Source organism: Pocillopora verrucosa, chromosome 12 (genome assembly GCF_036669915.1).
Source record: "Pocillopora verrucosa isolate sample1 chromosome 12, ASM3666991v2, whole genome shotgun sequence".
Taxonomy (NCBI): domain Eukaryota; kingdom Metazoa; phylum Cnidaria; class Anthozoa; order Scleractinia; family Pocilloporidae; genus Pocillopora; species Pocillopora verrucosa.
The window spans coordinates 11,757,328-11,778,932 of record NC_089323.1 but is presented as its reverse complement, the minus strand read 5'-3'; the positions used below and the strand labels follow the sequence as shown (position 1 = coordinate 11,778,932).

Below are 21,605 nucleotides of genomic sequence, written 5' to 3'. Positions count from 1 at the left end.
GAGACCTCCCAGGCTACGTTCATTGATCTCTCCCTATTTTTCCCTTTCGAATCTCAAAATGCGAGCAAATAAAACCCGCATCTTTAAAAGTTGAAAAGGTCATGGTGACAGCAACAAAATTGGTTTGGACTTTGGTAGGACATATACATTTTATAAAATATGAAAATATGAATGCTTTCCCCAAACGAAGTTTACTAAATGAATTAGTCTCTGCTGAATGACGTTGGGTAGCCTAGTTCCAGTTGCTGTGGTCGCTCAAGGTATACTTTCAGCAGACACACTATGATGTTGTCGTTTGTATGTTCAGCGTCGCAGGCGTTAACCGCTAGGAGCTGATTTTATGTCTCACCATGTGGTTCAAGAAGGGCAAGGAATTCTGTAGAAAATAATTTAAGTATTTTCTGATTAACTCTCTACATTAACCCTTTACATCATTAATCAGTATGCATACTTCCTATAACGTTTTTATGCATTTCTTCAATATTGACAAGAGGAATCCGTTTAACAATCAAAGCCTCCTAGGTTGGTGATAATTCAATGTAGCATTGTTTTACAAGCCAATTATTCACAAGGAAAGTATGTCGTACTTGTTATCGGTCACTCAGTAAGTGAATCAGTTCATCGGTCAGTCAGTCAGCTTGTAAGGAAGAGGGCCATTCGAACAGAGAATGGGTAACTGCATCGGTCACCTCGTCAGGCGTTAGGCTGGCAACCAGCCAGCCAGCCAACTGTTAGTTTTTAATCAAGTCGCAAACTATGGACATAAATCCACTCTCAACTCACCTTGGTATGTTACTCTTTTGTCTTCATCCAGTTTGGCACTGACAATCATCTCATGAAGTTCTTCTCTTGGGATTCTTTTATCCATATTTAATAATATATAGCGTAACTCCGCTGATTCAATGTATCCCTTATTGTCGGCGTCGAAAACTCGAAACGCTATCATCATGTCCGCCTCTCGCTCATCGGGTTTCTTTTGATCTTCCATCAATTTTACAAACTCTGGAAAGTCGATCACACCGTTTCCTTTATCAGAAGAATACAGAAGTCGTTAATATTTCTGTTCGGTTGAAACATGAATTTTGTCAGCCAACCCTCACACATTCCGTATGAAGAGGTCAGTATTTTCGTGTTTCAATTTTATGCACGTTTCCTTCATTAAAAGAAAATGGTTCTCTTTTCATGTGGTAGTAGCAAGAATTTCCTTACGCATCCATAAATTTATTTTCTACGAAATTTCTGAAATATTCAAGAGTTTTCTCTTTCAATTTATGCTGTGAAAAAATGGATGACACCATTTTGCTCATTTAACTTCATGGAATGGTGACTCCTCGACAATATGGGGTAGATTAATTTTTTCTACCTATTCTTGCATATTCCTTCGAATCCTTTTTCCTAGCAACATTTGACGCCTACAAAGTTTTGTTAAAGTAAAGAGATGAAAAAAAAGGTTGCTTCCTTTTCAGTTTTTTTCCTCCTAGCTTTTTGAGTTGCTGCCGCAAAATACATTAAACATATGTTTCCAATGTCAGAAATGAATGTAACTTACTGTCAATCTTTTGAAATGCCTTCAAACCATATAAGACCGCTCTGCGGCTTAGATTTACAAGTTTTCTCGCGTTATGGCTTAGTTTGATCAAATCCCACTCGTTTTATGCTCGTAACAGGTTATTTCCCGTAGGCGTAACACACTTGTACAAATATTGCACGCCCCCAGTCATCCTTTTACGTAAGAATTTCAACAACGCGTCACTTGACTTGTCAATAACTAGTGTCAAGTTCTTAGAAATAGGGACTTTAAGAAAACCAAGTCATTGACGGCACAGAAGATCTCATGTTTTAAAACTTCTTCATTTTTCTTCGGCGTCCCAAACAAAACAAAAACGTGAAATCGCCAACTTTTACGCCCTCTAAGCGAGTAAACCTCGACAGCAATTTTCTCACCCTTTTATTTTAAACTCAACGCTATGCTGACGTGCTATGCCGAAGGGTAGATGTCGCACCGTTGGAAACGGTAGATGTGAGCTACTAGTGAAATTCATAGGGGAAAAGAAACATCGCTTTTTGACAACTTTTTCCCACACGGCGCTGTAGTAACATCTTAAACTCTCTATTATATAAAGAAACAGCGCTTTGCAGCGTTCAATTTTCATTGAGACTAAAAGTTTTATTTTGCCTGTCTGTCTTCAGTGTAGCTCTACTACATGTTTACAAATTTTATGTTCCCCAGAAAATGGCTTTATTACGTAATTAGAGCGCAAGAGGCAATCGTATCGAGTAAGCTTGCTCTTACATAACGAAAAAACAAAAGTAATAAAGATGTATTTAGCAATGAGATAAAATTATATTAAAGATGAAAAATTAAACATAGTTCATGGTTCATGACCATTTAGCAAATGACTTATCTTTAAAAATTTCGTCGAGGCGATTTTGAAATTTTGTATCCCTGGTTTCTTTACTCAACCGAAACGCATCCATACTTAATGAGTCCATTGTTATCTTGCGTTTGTCGTTTATGGAAAAAAGTAAAATTTTTTTTTATTTTCCTCCAATATCATGTAAGATACGTTCTCAATCTCGGAAGTTTGCACCTGAGACCATGCCGTTGTGTTGAGTCGTACTACATTCGAATAAATTGCAGGATTCACAGTTATTATAATTATGAATCAATTACAGAACGTTAAACGAAAGTATCACATGGATGTAATTAAAGAGGGTATCGTATCGGGATATCTTCCAAAGATAAGATTAACAAAATAAAATATTTACTTGTTCAAGTACATAAAGTGCATTTTTGCTCAAAAGCCTTTTTTGCTCTGAAGATGAAGGGCTAACGCTCGTAACGTCAACTTTAGAAACTCTTTACGGTAGGTTGATGAAATCAAATTTTTTGTAAACCCCCGCAGCACCACAATTTCGTTAAAGACTTACCTGTCTTTTTCGACCTGATTTCTATATATCAATTTTTATTTAAAGCTAACGACACAAAGAAGTGGCGAAATATTTTGGCCGAACGGCAATAAAGCAAACCAGTGCAAAATTTTTAAGTAGAGTTAATGAAATCCATTTCAATCAATTTTTATTACCGTTGATCTGTAAAATATTGAACAAACTGTCAGTGCTTTGTGAGGTAAGATCGTGTATTCGCACATAGATTTTCTATTAATACAATTATCCCTGAATTTTTCAATACATGCTTCATTAAAGTTGGAATATTTCCTAGCTTGTAGGATGACACGGTTTCGCATTTGCATATTCTTTTAACCTAGCTGCTCAAATGAGATCGATGCCAAACTAAAAGCGTTGTATTTGATTTACAATTCAAATCTGAAATCGAAAAACGTGATCTTTTGAACGCCGGCTATTGTCAAGTTTTCAGGGCACATGCGAATGGTGTGGCTTTTCAGTGTTATCTAAACCCAGTTTTCCGATATATTTGACAATTATTCACCGACACTGTGTTGAATAATTGTTTTAGTAAACATCGCACAGAAACCAAAAAATAATAGTTTATTTCTGTCGATATACCAAAAAAAACTGATCGGAAATTGAATTGTTGACGCGTGATTTTTTCTTTTCGGCTGCTTGGAGGTGGACAGGTACTCAGACCCAGCCAATCAGCGCGCGCGAAACGCACTATTAACCAGCGTGGTATATCGTACCTACTTTGATATTTTTGCGCTCGCACAAACAAAAATCGAACACGTTGACAATTATCGTAATTATTGCTGATCTCAAACAAAAGCGGGTAAATATTCAGAGGCGAGTGTTTACCCACCACTCTTTCGGTTCAACCATCACAGGTTACCTTTGCCGTCGCAATAGGTTTTATCATGGGAAACAAACGAGGAAAGTGCGCGGGCGCTTATTTAAAATTTCGACTAAAAAGGTGGGGGTGTGGGGGAGGGGGCGGTAATTTGAAGGAGAGCGCTAAAGGGAGGGAGGCGCTTATCAATTTTTCCTTTCAGCGAGCTGTGACTTTATTTTGGCTACATCCTAAATAGAAAAACAAAAACTGCAACATTATCCACGAAGAAGTAAAGTCAATATCAACATATTTTGTTTGTTTAAACAAAAGAGGAAAGACTTATTTTCTTAATAAGATGACAACGAAGAAGCCAAGAGGTATGACGAAAATGCACGATCGTAGGAATAACTGTTACCCAAAGGCTGGAGAATGGTCTGGTTGTGCGTGGGGAGTTAATAGCATTTACCATGCCAAGAGCGCCAAAAAGGTCAGAAATTAAAGGAACAGATAACGTACATAGAGGACCTCTGCAAGCATATGGAGATAGAAATAACTGGAACGGAAAAGAAAATATTCTCTTTAACTGATCTTTAACCTTATGGCAAATTAATGGGCACATTAATTATCAATTCATTTCTAGAATTGATAATTTGAAATTTGAAAAATTTAGCCAAACTTGTGGTTTTTTAACTTCTCGTCAACTTCAAATGGAATCGCATAGAAAGTCACTCTTCGCTCTAATTTCAAGCTGAGAAATAATCCACCTGTACTAATTTCTAATAAATTAGCAATGATGACCATCATCAAATGAGCTGGCGCTTCTTGAAGATAGACCTGAAAGACGTTGACAAGGGAGTCAAACTGTCTAGTCTTCATCAACTCAAGCGCTTATCGATCTTCGATGGAGCAATCTTCGTGTTAGACGACGCATTCATAAGCTCGTTTATGCTTTTAAATGTCTTAAAGGGTTTTTAGATCATAATTAACATTTTAACACTGGCTCCTCAATTCATAATTATCAAACTTGTCATGTCAGCAACCTGAGAATTGACAGATCTCGTAGCAGTGAAGGTCAGTTATGCTCTTCCTCTTTGTTTTTTTTTAAGGAATGGAATGAAATTCCAGTAGAAGCCAGAAACAATGAAACTGTTAGCAGTTTTAAAAACTCTATCTCACAATTTTTACCGTAATTTCAGAGAATTTGCAGTTTTTGGCTCTTTTATTAAGTTTAGTGCAATTTAAGAGAGTCTGGAGTTTCTAGCTCTATTTTGTTAAGTTTAGTGTAAATTTTATTCTTAGTTTTTAGATTTTAGATTTTAATTTTAAAAACAGGACTCGCCTGAAAAACCACCTGTGGGTGAGGCGACCTCCTGTATAACGACTGTGATAATGATGATAATGATGATGATGATGATGATGATTATTATTATTATTATTATTATCATTACTTTTCAAAGTGTTTGCCTTTCGTCGAAGCTCCGACAAAATACTGATCATCCTCTTCACTACCCCTCTCCCTTTCGTTCGCCTTTCGTCGGTAGCTCCGACGAAATCCCGATCGTTCTCTTCACTACCCCTCTCCCCTAAGAAACACTCACCATCGTAATCAACCGAGTTGATCATGATTTGTAGCTCGTTGTCAGTTGGATTAAAGCCCAAGGATCTCATAACTGAACCAAGTTCTCTTGTGGTGATGTAACCATTGCCGTCGCGATCAAACAAACAAAAGGCGTCTTTGTATTCTAAAGAAATATGATACAGTACCAGTACTTGTTAAGGTACTCTCAATGGAAAAAAACATCCATCATTTATTTTCAGGCCTCCTCAGCTAAGATTTATTCCGCTTTTCGATTGAGTATCGTAAAACAAAAACTAAAGTAATTACAACAGCCAATCAGAAGGAAGGAAAATACCTTAAATAGCCAATGAGGAATCAAGTTAAAATTAAAACAACCAAACTGCCAAAAGTGATGGGAAATGCGGGTGACCTAATTTTGATTGACCTTGGTTTTTTACTTTTGTATCTGGTTGAGTAAGCGGTGCGAGTTTTCTGGGCCAATCACAGAGTGAATGAAAGGAATACCAGTGAAATTTCGTATTTCTTTCGATACTCCTTTGAAAAGAGCTCAAGTGCAGGGAGGTAAAAGCAGGAATTAAAACGATCACGCAGAATTCATGTCATACTCTCTTCACATACGAAGATATGTTGCTGTGACGCACAGCTCGTTCGTTGAACCAGCATGTGCTGAGTTGTATGTAAATGGCCAATTCATTTGTTTCATCATAGTTGCACTCCATTCAGAGAAAAAGTCGGCATTGACTGAGCCAAGTCTATGGAGCTACGTTTGCATTGCTAGCACAATCTTATGGAAATCTGCCGTTGAAAAGGAGCCTTTCAGAGGCTTCTTTCTTTCTTTCTTTCTTAAGAATGAAATGTAAATCATACCTTGTACTTGCTCTTCGGATAGTTGCTCCTGCATGAAAATAGAAAAAAATTATTCTTAACCTTGGCCACCTCTTGTGTCACGTAGATTGGTGTCCAAATAAAAGAAGACGATAATTCGACCACTCATTAGGGGAGGGACTGGGATTAAGACAAAAAATACGCTGGCGCATCAAGATAGGATGAGGTGGTGAGAAAAATAAAAAGACATTCATATAACCTTCATTTTTACAAAAACGCTGAGGTATAAATAATTCTCCTTTTTCTCTGCTGAAAGAGTGAAGATATCAAACTCTAAAAAAGTCAGCGATATCCCACTGAGTCACTTTTCTTCAGCGAATGATATAGCTTCGCCAATCGAGTTCGTTAAAAATTCGCACAAAAGTTATCTCTACAGATTCTATAGGAAAAAAAGTTGCAAATATGAATGAATGAAGAAAGTTGTGAATTTAGAATTACTGAACTAACCTGTCAAACATGGTGAAGATGTACACATGCATATAAAAAAAAATACTCAATCCGTGTTAGATATCATTATCGCTGATCACAATTTATTATTCTTTTGGTTTGTCACATGTTTGTTTAAAAATTTCCACTAATTTGGTTCCTTAGGAAACGTGAAGATATCCTCAAATCAATTACGACGCAAGAGACGTTTTGAGGGCTCATGCGAGTCCAAAATGGGAAAAAAAAGGCTCACTTGGATAATGACGAGCGAAATCCAAATCCCATCACGTCATCCTTATTATTTAACTTATTTTACAGATTCTTTTTTCATGAGATGTTCATATCTCTCTTTGAAAGCAATAACCAGCTGCGAACAAACAAATGAAAAAAATTCGTGACAATTTGCTATTTTTGTTTTATACCGTTATTATCTTCCCACATGAAAAGTTAATTTTCTCGAGAAGCTATTGATTTTAATGTAACCTTCCCAGAGAAAGTCTGAATTATCCATGGGCAATTCGCAAAAACATTAATCTTAACTGAAGAGGGACAACAGCACGCGACGCATAAATTATGATAAAAACGGAAATAAATGGCCGAGTAGTTAGTGAAAGGAGTAAAAGACCAGTTTTTATTTCTGATTTACGACGATTTCGCCTTTTTTCAGGGTAATAACGAAATAAAAGAATTTCAAATCAATTCAAAACGCAAAAAGCGGTCAGTTTCGACAGAGGTGAAATCAATAGCTTTACGACAATATGGGCTTTTTCCTTGAAACGCTGAAACAGGAGAAAAAAAAAAGGGAAAAAGGAGAAAAGCCGAACACTGAGAGCGTATTGACGGTTAACTACGATTTTTATGGGAAAATAAAGCTACAGGATGTAACAATTCGCTCTGGTTCCTTAGTTCATGGGTGGATTATAAAGGTTTTTGCGTTAATAGCAAGGAAAATGAAAAGAAAGGTTTATATGTGGCGTTCGTTTACACATAAGTGTTGTTCTCCTTTTTTTAAAATTCGAGTCAAACTAAATGCTATGGATTCAAGCCAAGCGAAATATTTCTCAGATTTTTGTATTTGAATTGAAAAATACTCACCATTTACTCCAGGTGTTACTCCACAAGAAAAGATGCAATGAAGAAAATAAGTGTAGCAGCAATACTGTGTTAGCAACGATCACACAATCGGTTTCGTGCGTCGCCTAATGGTCTAACTTCCATCAAAAGTCATTTACATAATTTTTACATCCAGCTTTTTGCTACTGATTGGAGATTGACTTCTCTGTCCAGGTCATTATCCTATTTTTTAGAGCTTAAAAGTGTTCCCTCTTACTAACAATAAAACTGTCATCTCATGCTCACAAAAGATCTTCTTTTGCATATTCTAATGGATTTGCATGGCTGTTTTGAACCAATATTCTCAACGCGGTTATTTCTGATCTTTTTCTGCTCGAGATTGGGGAGCCACAACTGGAAAAATGATTTCTATGAACAATTTTTTTTTAATTTCTTTCTTTTTTTTATTTTTTTTTTTTCAAATGCCGTTAGGCATTTTAGGCTAAAATGCTTTTTTTTTACTCATTTCTTATTGCTGTATTGAATATTGCTTTCTTCATCATTTGCTTTTCAAATCTTAAGTATATGGTTCTCACATGAAACATTTTGCGCATGTCCTTTCTCGCTGGACCTTAATGCATATACGCACGCTTACCACCATCAAAAGAGTGGCTGGGTAGCATTTTACTTGGCCGGAGATCGCTCCCTCTCATAAAGCACTACATTCACATGAAGCAAGCCACAATTAGCTAATCCGAATCCGTGTTAAAAAAGCTCAAACAATCTGATTGGTTGCACAAGACTAAGGCTCTCAAAACTGTCAAACAGTCAAAGATCACAAACTGACATAGTTCGGCAGGTCCAATTAATGCTTTTGCCTAAGGTTTTTTAGTCTCAGTACAAAAACTGAGTGAAATGTTCAATGAAATCCGGCCGACTTGTGGCTCATAAAAACATACAAGTATTTTCACATGACAATTACAAAACAAAGTGCCCAAGGCGTGAGTTTTATGAATGAACAACAGCCGAATTCACAGAAACATGAAGATTACTCAGGATGACAGCGCCGTAAACTCGGCCGCTGTGAATGATCCGGCTCTCCACTCATAACATCGGAAAGGATATCGGAGCAACCTCTTTGTTGTTCACTCGAAGGACGGCCGATGTAATTTCTGAGGCTTGCTTCACTGCGATGACCTGAGATCACCATGATGAGTTAGCGGCGATGGACCTCAGCATGATCGCATTCGCTCTGACACCATCATAGTTTGTATGAATTTTACAGCTATGCCAGTTTGGTAATATTTTCATCATTCCTGTTTTGTTGGTTTGTTTTTGAAGACTAAAATTTATATACACTAAACGAGTGTTAGCTTTGTTTGATTTTTTATTACCGTACTAAAGCTCACAATCTAACTGAACGTGAAAAGCTTCAAGACGCGGACTGTCCATTCCGTTTTCTCTTTGAGAATTTCCGTCTCTTTCCACGATAATAACGTCAATTACAGCGCTTAGTATGCTTACAAACTTCTGTTTGGTTTTCTGTTGCTACTTGTTAACTCGCTTGTACTCTGGTAAAGCATGCACTTCCAACCAATGAGAATGCGCGTTATATCCGATTTTTGTTCCAGGACTTCTCTTCTAATTAACGAAAAGTGCCATAGAGAAGTATGGAAAATTGTCAGACATAGTAGTATAGTACAAATTGGCAGATGGCGTGACAACTTTAGCTCAGCTCCGTGTTTTGTACTCTGATAGAGCACGCACTTTCAACTAAAGACAGCGAGCATTATATAAAACTGGTTCAGTTTCGTTCAATTTTTAAGCAAACCTTTGTATATAAATATCTGTAAGTTTTTCGTACTGTGAAGAGTTTGGTCAAAGGAAAAAAGCGAGACCGTTATGAGGAATCTAACTCAGACTTGCCATTTTCTGACGCCGATGTTCCTCCAGCGCTTCAGAATTCTCTGTGGCAAGTTTAGTAATAACCAGATTCCGAAGCAACACGCGAATCATAATTGGAACACAAAATTTTGCTATTTTCTATGCTCGAGACCAAGGTCAAAATGTATATTTCCTTCTAAAAATAGCATCATTACTTGCAATAACAAGTTATGGAAAATTTCGATGGATTCGAGGGCGAACACATCTTACTTAGATACAGAAGTACTGAAATCTCAAGATTTAGATGATAAGAAATCTTGATATTTTAGAGCTAGTTGTCTGAAGATTTAGAATCCCTGTTAGAATGGTTCAAATAATCTGATTGGCCGTACAAGACAAAAGCTGTCAAAAGTGTCAAACCATCAAAGTTCACAATCTGCGATAGTTTACAAACTAAAATAGTTCGGCAAGTCGAATTTAACACTTTTGCTTGAAGTTTCTAAGTCTCTAATACAGAATCTTGAAGTGAGATGTTCAGTGAACTTCAGCCGAATAAAAAACAAATAAATAAATAAAAACTTCAGCTCATAAAAACACGCGAGTTTTTTCACATGACAAGGTAGAAAACAAACTGTGCAAGGTGAGTGTTTTTTGAATGAACGACAGCCGAATTCACCGGAACATGAAAATCGCTCGGGATGACAGCGGTGCAAAACTTGGCTGTAGTGACTGATGTGACTTTCCACTCAACGCATCGGAAAGGATATCAGAGCAAGCTCTTATTTTTCACTCGAAGGGCGGCCGATGTAGTTTCTGAGGCTTGCTTTACTGTTATGACCGGAGATCACCATAATGAGCGAGCCGCGACAGACTTCAGCTTGATCATATTCGCTCAGACACCATTATGATTGGTATGAATTTTAACAGTTATGCTAGTTTGGTTATATTTTTCATCATTTCTGTTTTGTTTTTTAACACTGAACTTTATATCCTATACGAGTGTTAGCTGTGTTTGATAATTATTACCGTACATAAGCTTGCAATCTAACTGAGCGTGAAAATCTTTAAAACTTGGAATGTTTATTTTGTTTTTCCTTTGAGGATTTTCCTATCTGCTTACGTTTTAATAACGTAAATTACGGCGCCTGGTATGTTTACAAACCTTTGCTTGGTTCTTCTGTTGCTACATGCCGGCTCGCTTGTTCCGAAATTTCACTTTATCGAAAAAAAGCTAAAAAGAAGTCCCGCAAAAGGTCGAACAATACAATTTGGCAGATGGCGTGACAGCTTTAGCTCAGCTCTATGCTCTATACTCTCATAGAGCACGCTCTTTCAACCAATGACAGCGCGCGTTACATCCGAACTTTATTATAAAAATTTAATTAAGAAATGTCAAGAGATTAGAAATATTGTAATTTCTTGAAAATTTTTGATAACAAAATTATTATATTCGTTGTTAAGGACACTAGCCAGAAGGCTCATTTTTATTTAATTGATTATTCCAGAATAAGCTAGATACGAACATAGTTATAATGTTTATCTGTTTGTTTATATTTCAGCGTCACCACGCGCATATATAAGCGGGTTTAGCGTCCCTGTAATCATTTCTTCGTAAGTTTTTGAGTAGTCGCGTAAACGGTCAACTTTGGCCTGTTATTCTTCAATCTCGATTTGTAAAATAGCCTCAAACACCTGTTAACCGCGTCTTGGAGCGACACCCTAACGAATCTTACGAATAAGATTTTTTGGTCGCCGCAAGTGTTACATTCGGGTTGAAGTCTGCCTGATATTTTTCATCCAATAATTGCTTAGTGCGACCGTAAAACTTCTTGTCATATCGTTTCCCACTATTGTCGCGTTTTCGTGTTAATCACAATTGAGTTTTTGTATGTTTTATTAGTTACATCGTGTGCTACTTGTAATGTGTTTATATCGTTGAGTAATTTTCTTTAAATTATGTCGAGTTATTTTGCCATGTTTTGTTAAAAAATGAGTCCGCTGGATCCATGTTTATATTTGCCTTTTAGAAGCCGCTTCGTCGTTTCTTAATTGCCTGTCAAGTTATGCACCGCTAAAGTAAATATTTTTCTCTATCGAGATTTTGCTTGCCAGATTTTGTTCCCTTGCGTGTATTTTCCCAAGCCATAGTACCGTACGTATGTGAATATTTTAGACATGAGGATGAGCACAAATTCGCAGGACTTCGGTCATGTACATTTTGCCTGATAAATACAACAGTTCAGGACCTCCTTTACGTGAACTCAATGTTTCAGCCAATTAATGTTCACATAAATGAAAATGGAGCTTAAAATATACTACCAAGCCAATTTTAGAGCTCATACTGTTTATCGAGACATAAAAAAAATTAGAGGGATTTTATGGAAGGAAAATTCTTGGCCTCTTATTTTCGTTTAATTTGAACGCACATTTTGGCAAACAAAATTATGTAAGTTTTTCGTCTTGTCACGAGTATTGGTCGAAGAAAAAATTTAAGATTTTTGTGAGGAATCTAACGGGAACTTTCTGCTCTCTGGCACCGATGTTCCTCCATGAGCCAAAGATAACTCCGTAGTAAGTTAAGTAATTGCTAGATTTAGAAGAGGCACGTAATGCGTATTTGCTAGGATCACGCTCGAAACCAAAGTCAAAATTTATAACATACTAATACAAGCGTCAATACTTGAAAGAACGATCTATGGAAAATTTCAATGCACTAGATGAGGAGCAATTCTCTCGTAGATACGAAAGTATCGAATTCTTAAGATTTTCCATGACAAGAAATTCTGGATCTTTGGACTGGGGTAATTAATTGAAAATATGAATTCTTTCTCAATAAATCATAACCGTTAACTTTCTTGAATTTTCCATTCTCCGGTGGTATGTTTATCAATTATTGGACAAGAGACCAATGTACAGTTTAAAAGTTCCTATTATTCATTTGCTTTTCCCAAATATTTTTATTCACTTATCATTCATTTCGTGGGTGTTTTGATTTCACGATCTCTTAAATTTTGAGTTATGATCCCTTTCTTATGCACAATAAGTCTCATTGGATCAAATTGTACTTTCCATTTCAAAATTAAGTCGTGTTGAGAAATTTATTTACAAAAACTCCATTGTGTTCTAGAAAACTGTTTCTGACAGAAAACTCTAGAAGAAGCTTAGAAGTAATTTACGGCCCTGGCTTTTTGTATGCATGAGAGTTGGACTAAGACATCAAGTGTGAGCCCTCTAAGAAATTAAGAGAATTAACTTCATTTAAGAAACAGAAACTCAATATAGACATATTTCTACATAGATCACTACAAGAGATTTCAACGATGCCTAAAATCTCCTGAGGATTCTGGAACCACCGAGCCTTTTGTCTGCTCAATGGCTCATAGGGAACGTTTGTGTAAGTCTGGGAAAATATTGGCCTCAAACATCGAAAGTAAATGTCTTCTACGCATAAACCCAAATATAGAACTAACCATGGTTCCACTTGCCAAATTCATTATATATCATTTACGCTTTATCTTTAATCTTAATCTCAAAGGTCATTACCAGAGAAGATGGCGAAGACTAATTACCCGTAATAATTAAGCTTTCTTTGTCAAACTGATCATGACCACAGTGTCAAGTTGATGGACACAGCTCTTACAAATCAGAGGCTTGTTCCGTTACTTTTTTCAGCTTTTATTGAGTCATAATGCAAAGCAGGTTCGACAAAAAAGTGTTCCTTCCATTCTCAATAGCGTGCAAAGTATTCAAATTTACACTTTAAATTCAATTAACGTTACGCATTATTGACCTTTCGACCTATTCATAAAGATTGCGGGCATCTTTTACGCAAGCCGACATCAACAACGACAGTTTTTGAAGTTCAGAATGGGTCTCTTATTTTACTTCTGAAAGGGACGAAATATTCACATCTCCGGCCAACCAAATTTTAAACATTGCAAATACATACAATTTGTGAAAATTGTTGAAGCATTTTACTGATTCCATGAAAAAACACTGCTGATCCTGATCTCATGGTTTTTAATCCCAGATTCCGGAGCTGTGTTCTCTGATTCCACCCCCAGTTAGGCCATTAAAAGGTGTCTGATTCCTTGCACCCGTTGGACCAGCCAAATTTCAGGCATTATATAAACGTATACAATAGATGGAAGTTATTGAAGCGAATATCAGCTATAAGAAGCCAACAATTGCCTGACCTTGCAGCAATCAATGCGTATCGTGTATCGTTCTCTTGATTGGTAAAAGCTAACGGGCATGTTTATCAGATCGTAACATTCATGACAAAACGCGGGAAGAGGTATGCTCACATTTAATTGAAGTATTTCTTATTGTCGTCAAAGGAAAAAAAAGCACCTTAAGGATGATGGATATAAATTAATCGTTTCATATTGTCATTGCATTATCTTCTCCAGTTGCTCAGGATAATCATCAACAGAAAATGGATGTTTTAAAAATAAATGGTCTTCGTGTCCGCTCAGAGGTTGGTTTCAGTCCTCACGAAATAGGGAAGCCACAAGAGTTGACTATTACTATGCATCTTCGAACCTCAATCAAGAAAGCTGGCGAATCAGATTGTGTAGAAGACACCATGAACTACAGAACCATCACAAAAGATGTTCTATTTCATGTCGAGAACAAGAAGTACAATCTGATCGAAGCGGTTGCCACCGACGTTGCCCGTATTTGCGTTGTGCGACATGGTGTTCGGTCAGTTAAGGTAACTGTCTACAAACTAAACTCCCTGCGCTTCTCTGAAAGTTCTTCTGTGACGATTGAGCGATGCTTGGAAGACTTTGAGTGGAATGACGTTCACATATCAATCGGATCGAACATTGAACCTCAGATGAATTTGCCGTTGGCCTTAAGTATGTTAAGAGAGCAAATGGGCATTGTGAAGTTGTCCGGCGCCTTCAGAACAACTCCCGTTGGTTTCACAGATCAGGAGGATTTTATCAATATGGCAGCCATTGTGAAGACCAAACTCGACCCAGCAGGGTGAGTATTGCAATTAAGAAATGGTCGTCACCTAGGGACTGGAGCCTGAAGGGGGGTGCTTAGGTCAATTTTTGATGGGTATGTGTTGCAGGGCGGTATGCGCCTGAATAATTTTACTTCAAGTATAAATATCAAGTGAGTGTTTAGTCATTGCCAGTAACGTTACCAAGGCCATCCATTACTTCAATGGTAGAAATTCTTTTTTCTATATCATCAGTCCGGGATCGTTATCAAATTTGATAACCCAGACCGAAACAAAATAGTTACCAATCGCTGCTCAGATTTACGTTCACGTGGCATGTTACTTGGGCAACAATAACATAATGAACATGGAGTCCGAAGGCCGAGCCACCTTGAGTTTACTAAACCGATTGTTTTCGACTGGAACTTGTGACTGTAGCTCACAAATTGCTGCACAAATGGAGAGGTAAAATTTCGGACCGTTATTAGATTTGAAAGTACGATGGCTTCTTCTACTTTTCTCTCAGTCTCAATAGTTTTCATTCGTGTTATTTTGCTTTCTTGGCGGACGGCGTTGCCCTCAGGTTTTTCAGCGCTCGTTTTGGTACGTTCCAATTATGTATTTGAGCGAAAGAAAAAAAGTTCATTTTCAGCACTGCTACTCCACTATTGAATCTTTCAAATAAAAAACGGCTCCAGCCCATGGGCGAAACTCCAATTGATAAAAAATGTATGGAGAACAGTAGGAAAGATTTATTTGATAACACCTTTTCAATATTGAAAATCATCTTATTCAGTACATAGGTGTCGTGACTATTTTTTCTGTTTTCTTGGAGTTGCGTGACTGATAACCTCGTTTTGAAATTGTGAGCCTCGGTTCTAGTTACGTACCTCGTAAAAATACGTATCGGGGACGTTTTTTGAGAGAGCAGAGATTTTGAGTTGTGTTTTCCTAGTTATTAGAGTTTTCATTTTTTGAGGATTAAACCTTTAATTCGAAAACGGAAATTTGGTTCCCACATAAGAATAATCGCACAAAACTACTTCAATCAAAGCCATCCAAGAAGATACACTTTTTTCGAATGAACAAATAAAGTAAAATTGGGGAAACAATTATGAAAATGGTCAGATCATTTCTTGCTTTCCCAGCAAGAAACCAAAGCTTAGACCAATTATTTAAATGAACGAAGTGCAATGCTAAAACCCATTTAATGCCATGGTCAGAGCAGTTACGCAGTTTCATGTAACAATAACAATGATGGAAATGATGACCCAAATATGCAAAGGGAAGTGTGCAGTGACTGAAAATAAACTTCATGATCATGATATTCCATAATGAAAGTTCGTGCTCAGTGTCCATATCCTGTTTGAGTTCATTCCCACATTTAATCGAAGACAAAAGAAAAATTTCTTCTTTTATGGAGGACATTTCCTTGAAAATTACTGAGCTTAATTTGAAGCACAGTCTTGACATCTTCAGAGAGAAGCTTAATTTTTCTTGTCTGCTCTCTGGAAATTCTCTGATTTATTTGCATTCTCGTTGCCTTCCCCTTTAACTCCATCTTCTCCAGTTGTAGACAAAGGTGTCGTTTGAACTTCAGGTCTTGGCTCTTATACTTGCATCAAGTGTTTAAATGACAAATCTTGTCTGCTTTTCTTCACTTCAAAGGTATTTTTCCTGAAGTATGCCACTGAGGGAAAGGTGAAATATCTGTAAAGAGGCATTGAAGAGTTACTAAAAAAAATGTACAAAATCTAAACAATTACATCTTTATGATATCATATCATTACACATTATATTATCCGCAACATTTTCAGTTAACTTTTAGACGGAAGTACATGTATTTACAACATGATTGCTACAGCCATAGGTTTATGAAATTCCCCGAAAAATGTAAAATTTCCCCGACCGATTTACAATTTCCCAAACTAGCTCTAGTGATGATCCCCAATAAAAAAAAGGGCTGTTCTTTTGTTCGATATCCTTAACAGTAGTGATAAGAAATCGTAAATTAGACAGCAATGTTCGGATAATAAGCACAAAGATCAAAAACAATTGTCTAAAACACAAAACGGCGGTTGGTGACTGAATTACAGCTAAATCAAGACCACCCCATGCACTTTTTCCCTGCAGTTTGCGCCGCGATAATTAACAGTTGCATCGAAAGAAAAAAGATTAAAGATCAGCTCCATAATTCTTTTGACTCCGGAAAAAATGATTAGCGTAAACTTTAAAGTAAAGTTGAAAAACATACCTCAATCAAACGTGTCATTTCAACTGTCCTGCCATAAATTTCGACTCTATAACTCCTTGATGAGCACCATCTTGAATACACACGAAGATTAGTTTCTATTCACTAATTTCCAATAGAATTATTGGTACATACGGCGAGCAATAATAATAAACAGAGAACATTTCAAATCGGGTAGGAAAATCTTTGATTTCCATAATGGTCGCCACGTTGTGACGTCTCGTGGTTATCAAATCTGATAACCATCACGGACTGATCATTCCCGCCCTTTTCATAGAGCAGTTTCCATAGGGCTTTCAACTTTGTAGGTATCACGTTTTCAGATTAAAAAAAAAGGAGCCTGACTGTTCAAGGTGCTACAATGCAAAAATGTACACCGTTAGTTTGAAAAACTGCTCAGTAATCAGATCACACCTGCTGGTGTCTCGTTTTACAATCAGCTGATGCTTCATAGTGTGGCACATCAAGGTATCACGAACTTGGATTATGGAGGTTTCGCTCCACTGCCAGTTCGCCCCCTACCTGTTCGCCTCCGTGACGACGAGTTCGCCCCATAAAAACAAAGATGTGCGCCTCCCACCTTTAGTAGTTATTACCTGTATATTTGACTCATTTCCTTACCACTAACTATGTTACTTTGCTAACGAGATAATCACACCATCCCCAAGAATGGCCAGATATTTGCGCATATCAGTGAGCAACTGTCTCCGGCATAAATTGACATGCAAATTTCTAACTTTAAATATTCAACGCTTGAATGCGCTGAATCGCTTTGAAACTCTGACCTTAATGATGGCATGATATTTACGCATACTAATGAGCAGGAAGCGATCCTCGCAGTTATAAACACTAGATGAGTAATAATAAAAATAAGGCCTGTAAAAAATAAATAAATACAAATTTCAATTTTTTTATTCATTTATTATTATAATTATTATTTTTAATTTCATTTGTTTTTCTGGCCTTATTTTCACCACTACTTAAGTAGTGTTCATAACTGCGAGGATCGCTTCCGTATTCATTTCTTCAGCTGCAGTTCACATATATGATTTACATATATATAAAACGCTTGAATGTACTGAATCGCTTCAAAACTCTGACCTTAATGATGAACTAGCAAGAGTGCTTTTTAGACTTCATACCTATGACTTGGTTGACATTGGAGCTTTTCATGGTTGTCCATAGTTTTTCATCTGATTGGTTGAGAGAGTGGCGCGAGTTTTCTGGGCCAATCACAGAACGAAGTAAAGACAAACCAATGCAATTTCGGATTACTTTCGACACTCAATTGAAAATTTTTACAGTCCTTGGTGGTGTTTCACTCTCATTTGAATACTCCTCTCGAACTGAAATCAATTCTTTTTCATTCTGTTCAGGTTAAAACAGGTGCTGTTACGGGTTGAAAATAAACTTGGACGGGTTCGAATTTCCGATAATAAGAATGCACCAAGGACTATCGACCTGGACATTTCATTCTGGGGAAACATGGAATGTGAATACAAACTCAACGATGGTTGTGCTGTAAAAACGTGGTTCATTCCTGAGCCAGACGCTTGCAAGCATTCTCACGTGATTATACCACTTGCTGACGTCACACCGGATTTCGTTCATCCAACTGCGAGAAAACCTTTAAAATCGATCGCGATGGAAGTGAGTGGTAACCAGGACTTCCGTTCCGTCTTTCCTGTCACTCAGATTTGCTGGAGTAATGGAGCTCACACAAATGGTATGGAAGATGGCTTGATTCTGGCTGATAAAGTGAAGTATGTGCAGGACGGAATCTGCATGAAGCCAGCCAATGACGAGCTACATTTGAATGAGTTTGCTCATTGTGCTAAGAGTCCCGTTGCTTTAGTGACAGGCGCGGCGAGGCGGCTTGGTGCATGTATTGCGACACAACTTCACGAAATTGGATATAATGTCTTGGTGCATTACAACACGTCTGTCACAGATGCTACTAAGCTGGTTCAACAACTAAATAGGTAACTATTACTCGTACTTTCATTTACTTAGAGATACTAAAGAAGGCGCAATCGCAAACTATCACAAAATATCAAATTGAAGACCCGCTTATGTTTTGGGAGTATTCCACAGGAATCAAAGGTCTATTCTATCGAGCAATAGGTATTTTCGAATCACGATAACAGTTTATATTACCCCATTTGAAATGAGACTTTAGGATCTTGTGCATAGACCCTAGACATCAACTCCAGGGAATTCTGGGTATTTGGTCTAAAACTTTTTTCGAATTTTAAGGTATATTGGTAACTCGTCAGAAAATTAAAATAGGCTATATTGATATTCCAATAAATGAACCATAGGCGAAGAAAACCATAGGTTACGATCAGAGTCCTGAAAATGCCAAAAAAAATTTACTGGGTAATTCAGTTGTCATTATCAATTAAGTTAATAACGTAAATTGGCCACCGTTAAGAGTTTCAAATATGACGTTTTGAGCGTTAACCCTTTGCTAGCTCTGACCTAGCACTATGGTGGCCGAGGGTTGCCACTCAAAATTTTACAGTTAACAAATAGATTCCAAGTTGCCGTGCGTCTATTCAGTAATAGATCACAGACGACGTCAAAATGTGGTAAGAACAAAAAAGTGGCACACGAGGCGCAGCCGAGTGTGTCACTGATGTTGTCACTGATCTCCACTACTTGACGGAAGGACGTGTCACATCAGCAAAGCATAAACTTTCGATACTAAGTCGGCCCTAATTCCGCCCGTCGATTTTGAATTAGATCTTAAAATCTCCCTGAAATCTTTTGCTTCGAGTTTCTGGATGTCATCTAATGGCGAAATTTACATATTGTTGTATTAAAGAACCATTTTAAAGGGAGAAATCGCATTGAAAAGTGCATTAGAACGTGAAATGTCATCAGATCAGCTGTTTGAAAGAACCGCCGGGTCAACCCCAGCCTCGTTATCGTGTGTGCGCGGTTACTAATCCCACATGGCGCCGGGAACTGTAAAAAGGTCTATTTGTGCCATTTGAATTTGACGAGTTGTCATTTGAAAATATTGTTGAATCTTGTCAGAAGTACTTTGCAAGACAAATTGAAAAGGTATGGTATGCGATATCCTCGTTGGTGAGCGCGGCCTATCTTGCAAAAAGATAAGCCAAATACCGGACCTGAAAGTCTTCTACGTGTGGTTTATAATGCCTGAAGGTGATGAGGACGATGATCGCCAATCTAACCAGGTATGTTGCTTTATTAATCCGTCTTCCATTACTGAAATGATAAAGTTTTACGAATATTTTAAGATGATTACTGAATGTATTCCTGCACGCAGATCACGATAATGTTTGGATTTCACGAAGGTGTGAAAACATGACGGTGCCCACGGTCTCTTGTCGTTTTGGTAAACAGCTAGAAAATCAAATCAATGATATTGACAGAGTTCGCTTGGCTTTTATAATCCATGGATTTTTGGGTTGAAAAAGATATCACAGAAATTGTGTTAATATAAAATTGGCAAACTATTAACATTATTTTTTTTCCTTTACGATGTGATAGCCACCAAAGAAAACAAGGAAAGTGGTCATGTCTCTTCCAAGCCCCAAGAAGCCTGAATCCAAACCAAACCAACCAAGTAAATTTTACCCTAAAAGTTGATCCCTCAAGGATATGCTCTCTCTGGGAAAATTGCGTCCTGAAAGGAAATCCACAATCATATCCATTTATGAATTTGATTTCAACAATATGCTGTGGTCAAATTTCCCTATAAAAGCTGAGTTTATGATTGAAGACTTACCATTTGGTACTGGTGGATTCAGAAAAGCATTTAAGGCAACAAGCATTACAGATGGTTTAAAAAAAAAGAACATGGGTGGTAAAGAAGTATTTAGAGGAAGCTTTAGAATTTATTAAACAAATCAAGGAGACAGAACAGATACATACACAAAAGCCAGTGCAAATGCCCAGTTTGGCAAGGAATTTTGCCTCACAGATGAAAGATAAGATTGTTTAAGAGCAAATTGAAGGTTTTGGCCAAATCTTTGAATACAGAAAAATATTCATGGGTAAAATGGATGATGGGAAGTATGTTACAATTGAGGAGTTCATTGATGATGACTTTGTGAAATATATTAACAACAATGGTAAACTATGTGAAAATGGAGATATCTGTGACAAGGCACAGGCCTTTGCACAGTTCACTTATGAGTAGTCACAGGGCAAGCTAATAGTTTTAGACATTCAGGGTGCTGGGTATACTCTGTATGATCCAGAAATTGCCTCTCTAGATTTACTAGGTGATGAAGGCAATTACCAGTTTTGTACAGGTAATTTGTTGCACATTGCCATGGAAAACTTTTTTGATGATCATGTGTGCAACAAGTATTGCAATCTATTGAAGTTGACTTTAAGACCAACAACATAGGCCATTTATGTAACAAGCTTTACTTTTTACTAAAAATCATATAATAACATGTTGAAGCAGAAACCGAACTATTTATTCAATTTATGACGAATAATTTTTTTCTCAAGTTCATGTTCCTGTTAGAGACTATGACTGCTCATTTACAAATCTCATAATTACAAGCTATGGAGCGAAGGCTGATTCACACTTAATTGATCAACAGAAAATCATGTAAGGTATAAATATAATTGACAGAAAAAATCGAGTTACAGTTGCTTTACACTTGAATGCCTAATTGATCAACAGCAAAACTTAATATAACAATATACTTTAATACAGATGAACAATTTTTAATAAAAATACACTATACTAGAGTGTTTATGATGAAGAATAAAAATATCAAATCTACATTTACAAATTTCATCATTACAAGCTATAGAGCAAAGGCTGATTCAC

General features: G+C 37.1%; 2 protein-coding genes and 1 pseudogene across 3 annotated transcripts in view; 2 read left to right on the top strand and 1 right to left on the bottom strand.

The window, feature by feature from the left end:
* Positions 1–37: 37 nt before the first annotated feature.
* On the bottom strand, positions 38–7,850 carry LOC131792619 (calmodulin-like). Its single transcript, XM_059110029.2, has 5 exons — positions 7,734–7,850; positions 6,195–6,222; positions 5,347–5,490; positions 784–1,026; positions 38–376 (listed from the first exon to the last, which is right to left on the bottom strand). Exons 1-5 carry the CDS (start codon positions 7,734–7,736, stop codon positions 339–341), a joined length of 456 nt encoding a protein of 151 aa, XP_058966012.1. The 5' UTR covers positions 7,737–7,850; the 3' UTR covers positions 38–338.
* A 5,885-nt stretch (positions 7,851–13,735) lies between these two features.
* Positions 13,736–21,605, top strand: part of LOC131792620 (uncharacterized) — a 13,245-nt gene continuing 5,375 nt past the window's right edge. Inside the window, exons 1-3 of one of the 2 annotated variants that reach the window (XM_066158746.1) lie at positions 13,736–13,872; positions 13,988–14,570; positions 18,160–18,765. In XM_066158746.1, the coding sequence (XP_066014843.1) occupies positions 14,014–14,570; positions 18,160–18,765 (1,163 nt within the window). In that variant the 5' untranslated portion in view covers positions 13,736–13,872; positions 13,988–14,013. Of the gene's footprint in view, positions 13,873–13,914; positions 14,571–18,159; positions 18,766–21,605 lie in introns of those variants that run through there. The other variant, XM_059110030.2, reaches the window with a different exon arrangement.
* LOC131792621 (myosin heavy chain kinase B-like) overlaps positions 19,749–21,605 on the top strand; it is a 2,157-nt pseudogene continuing 300 nt past the window's right edge.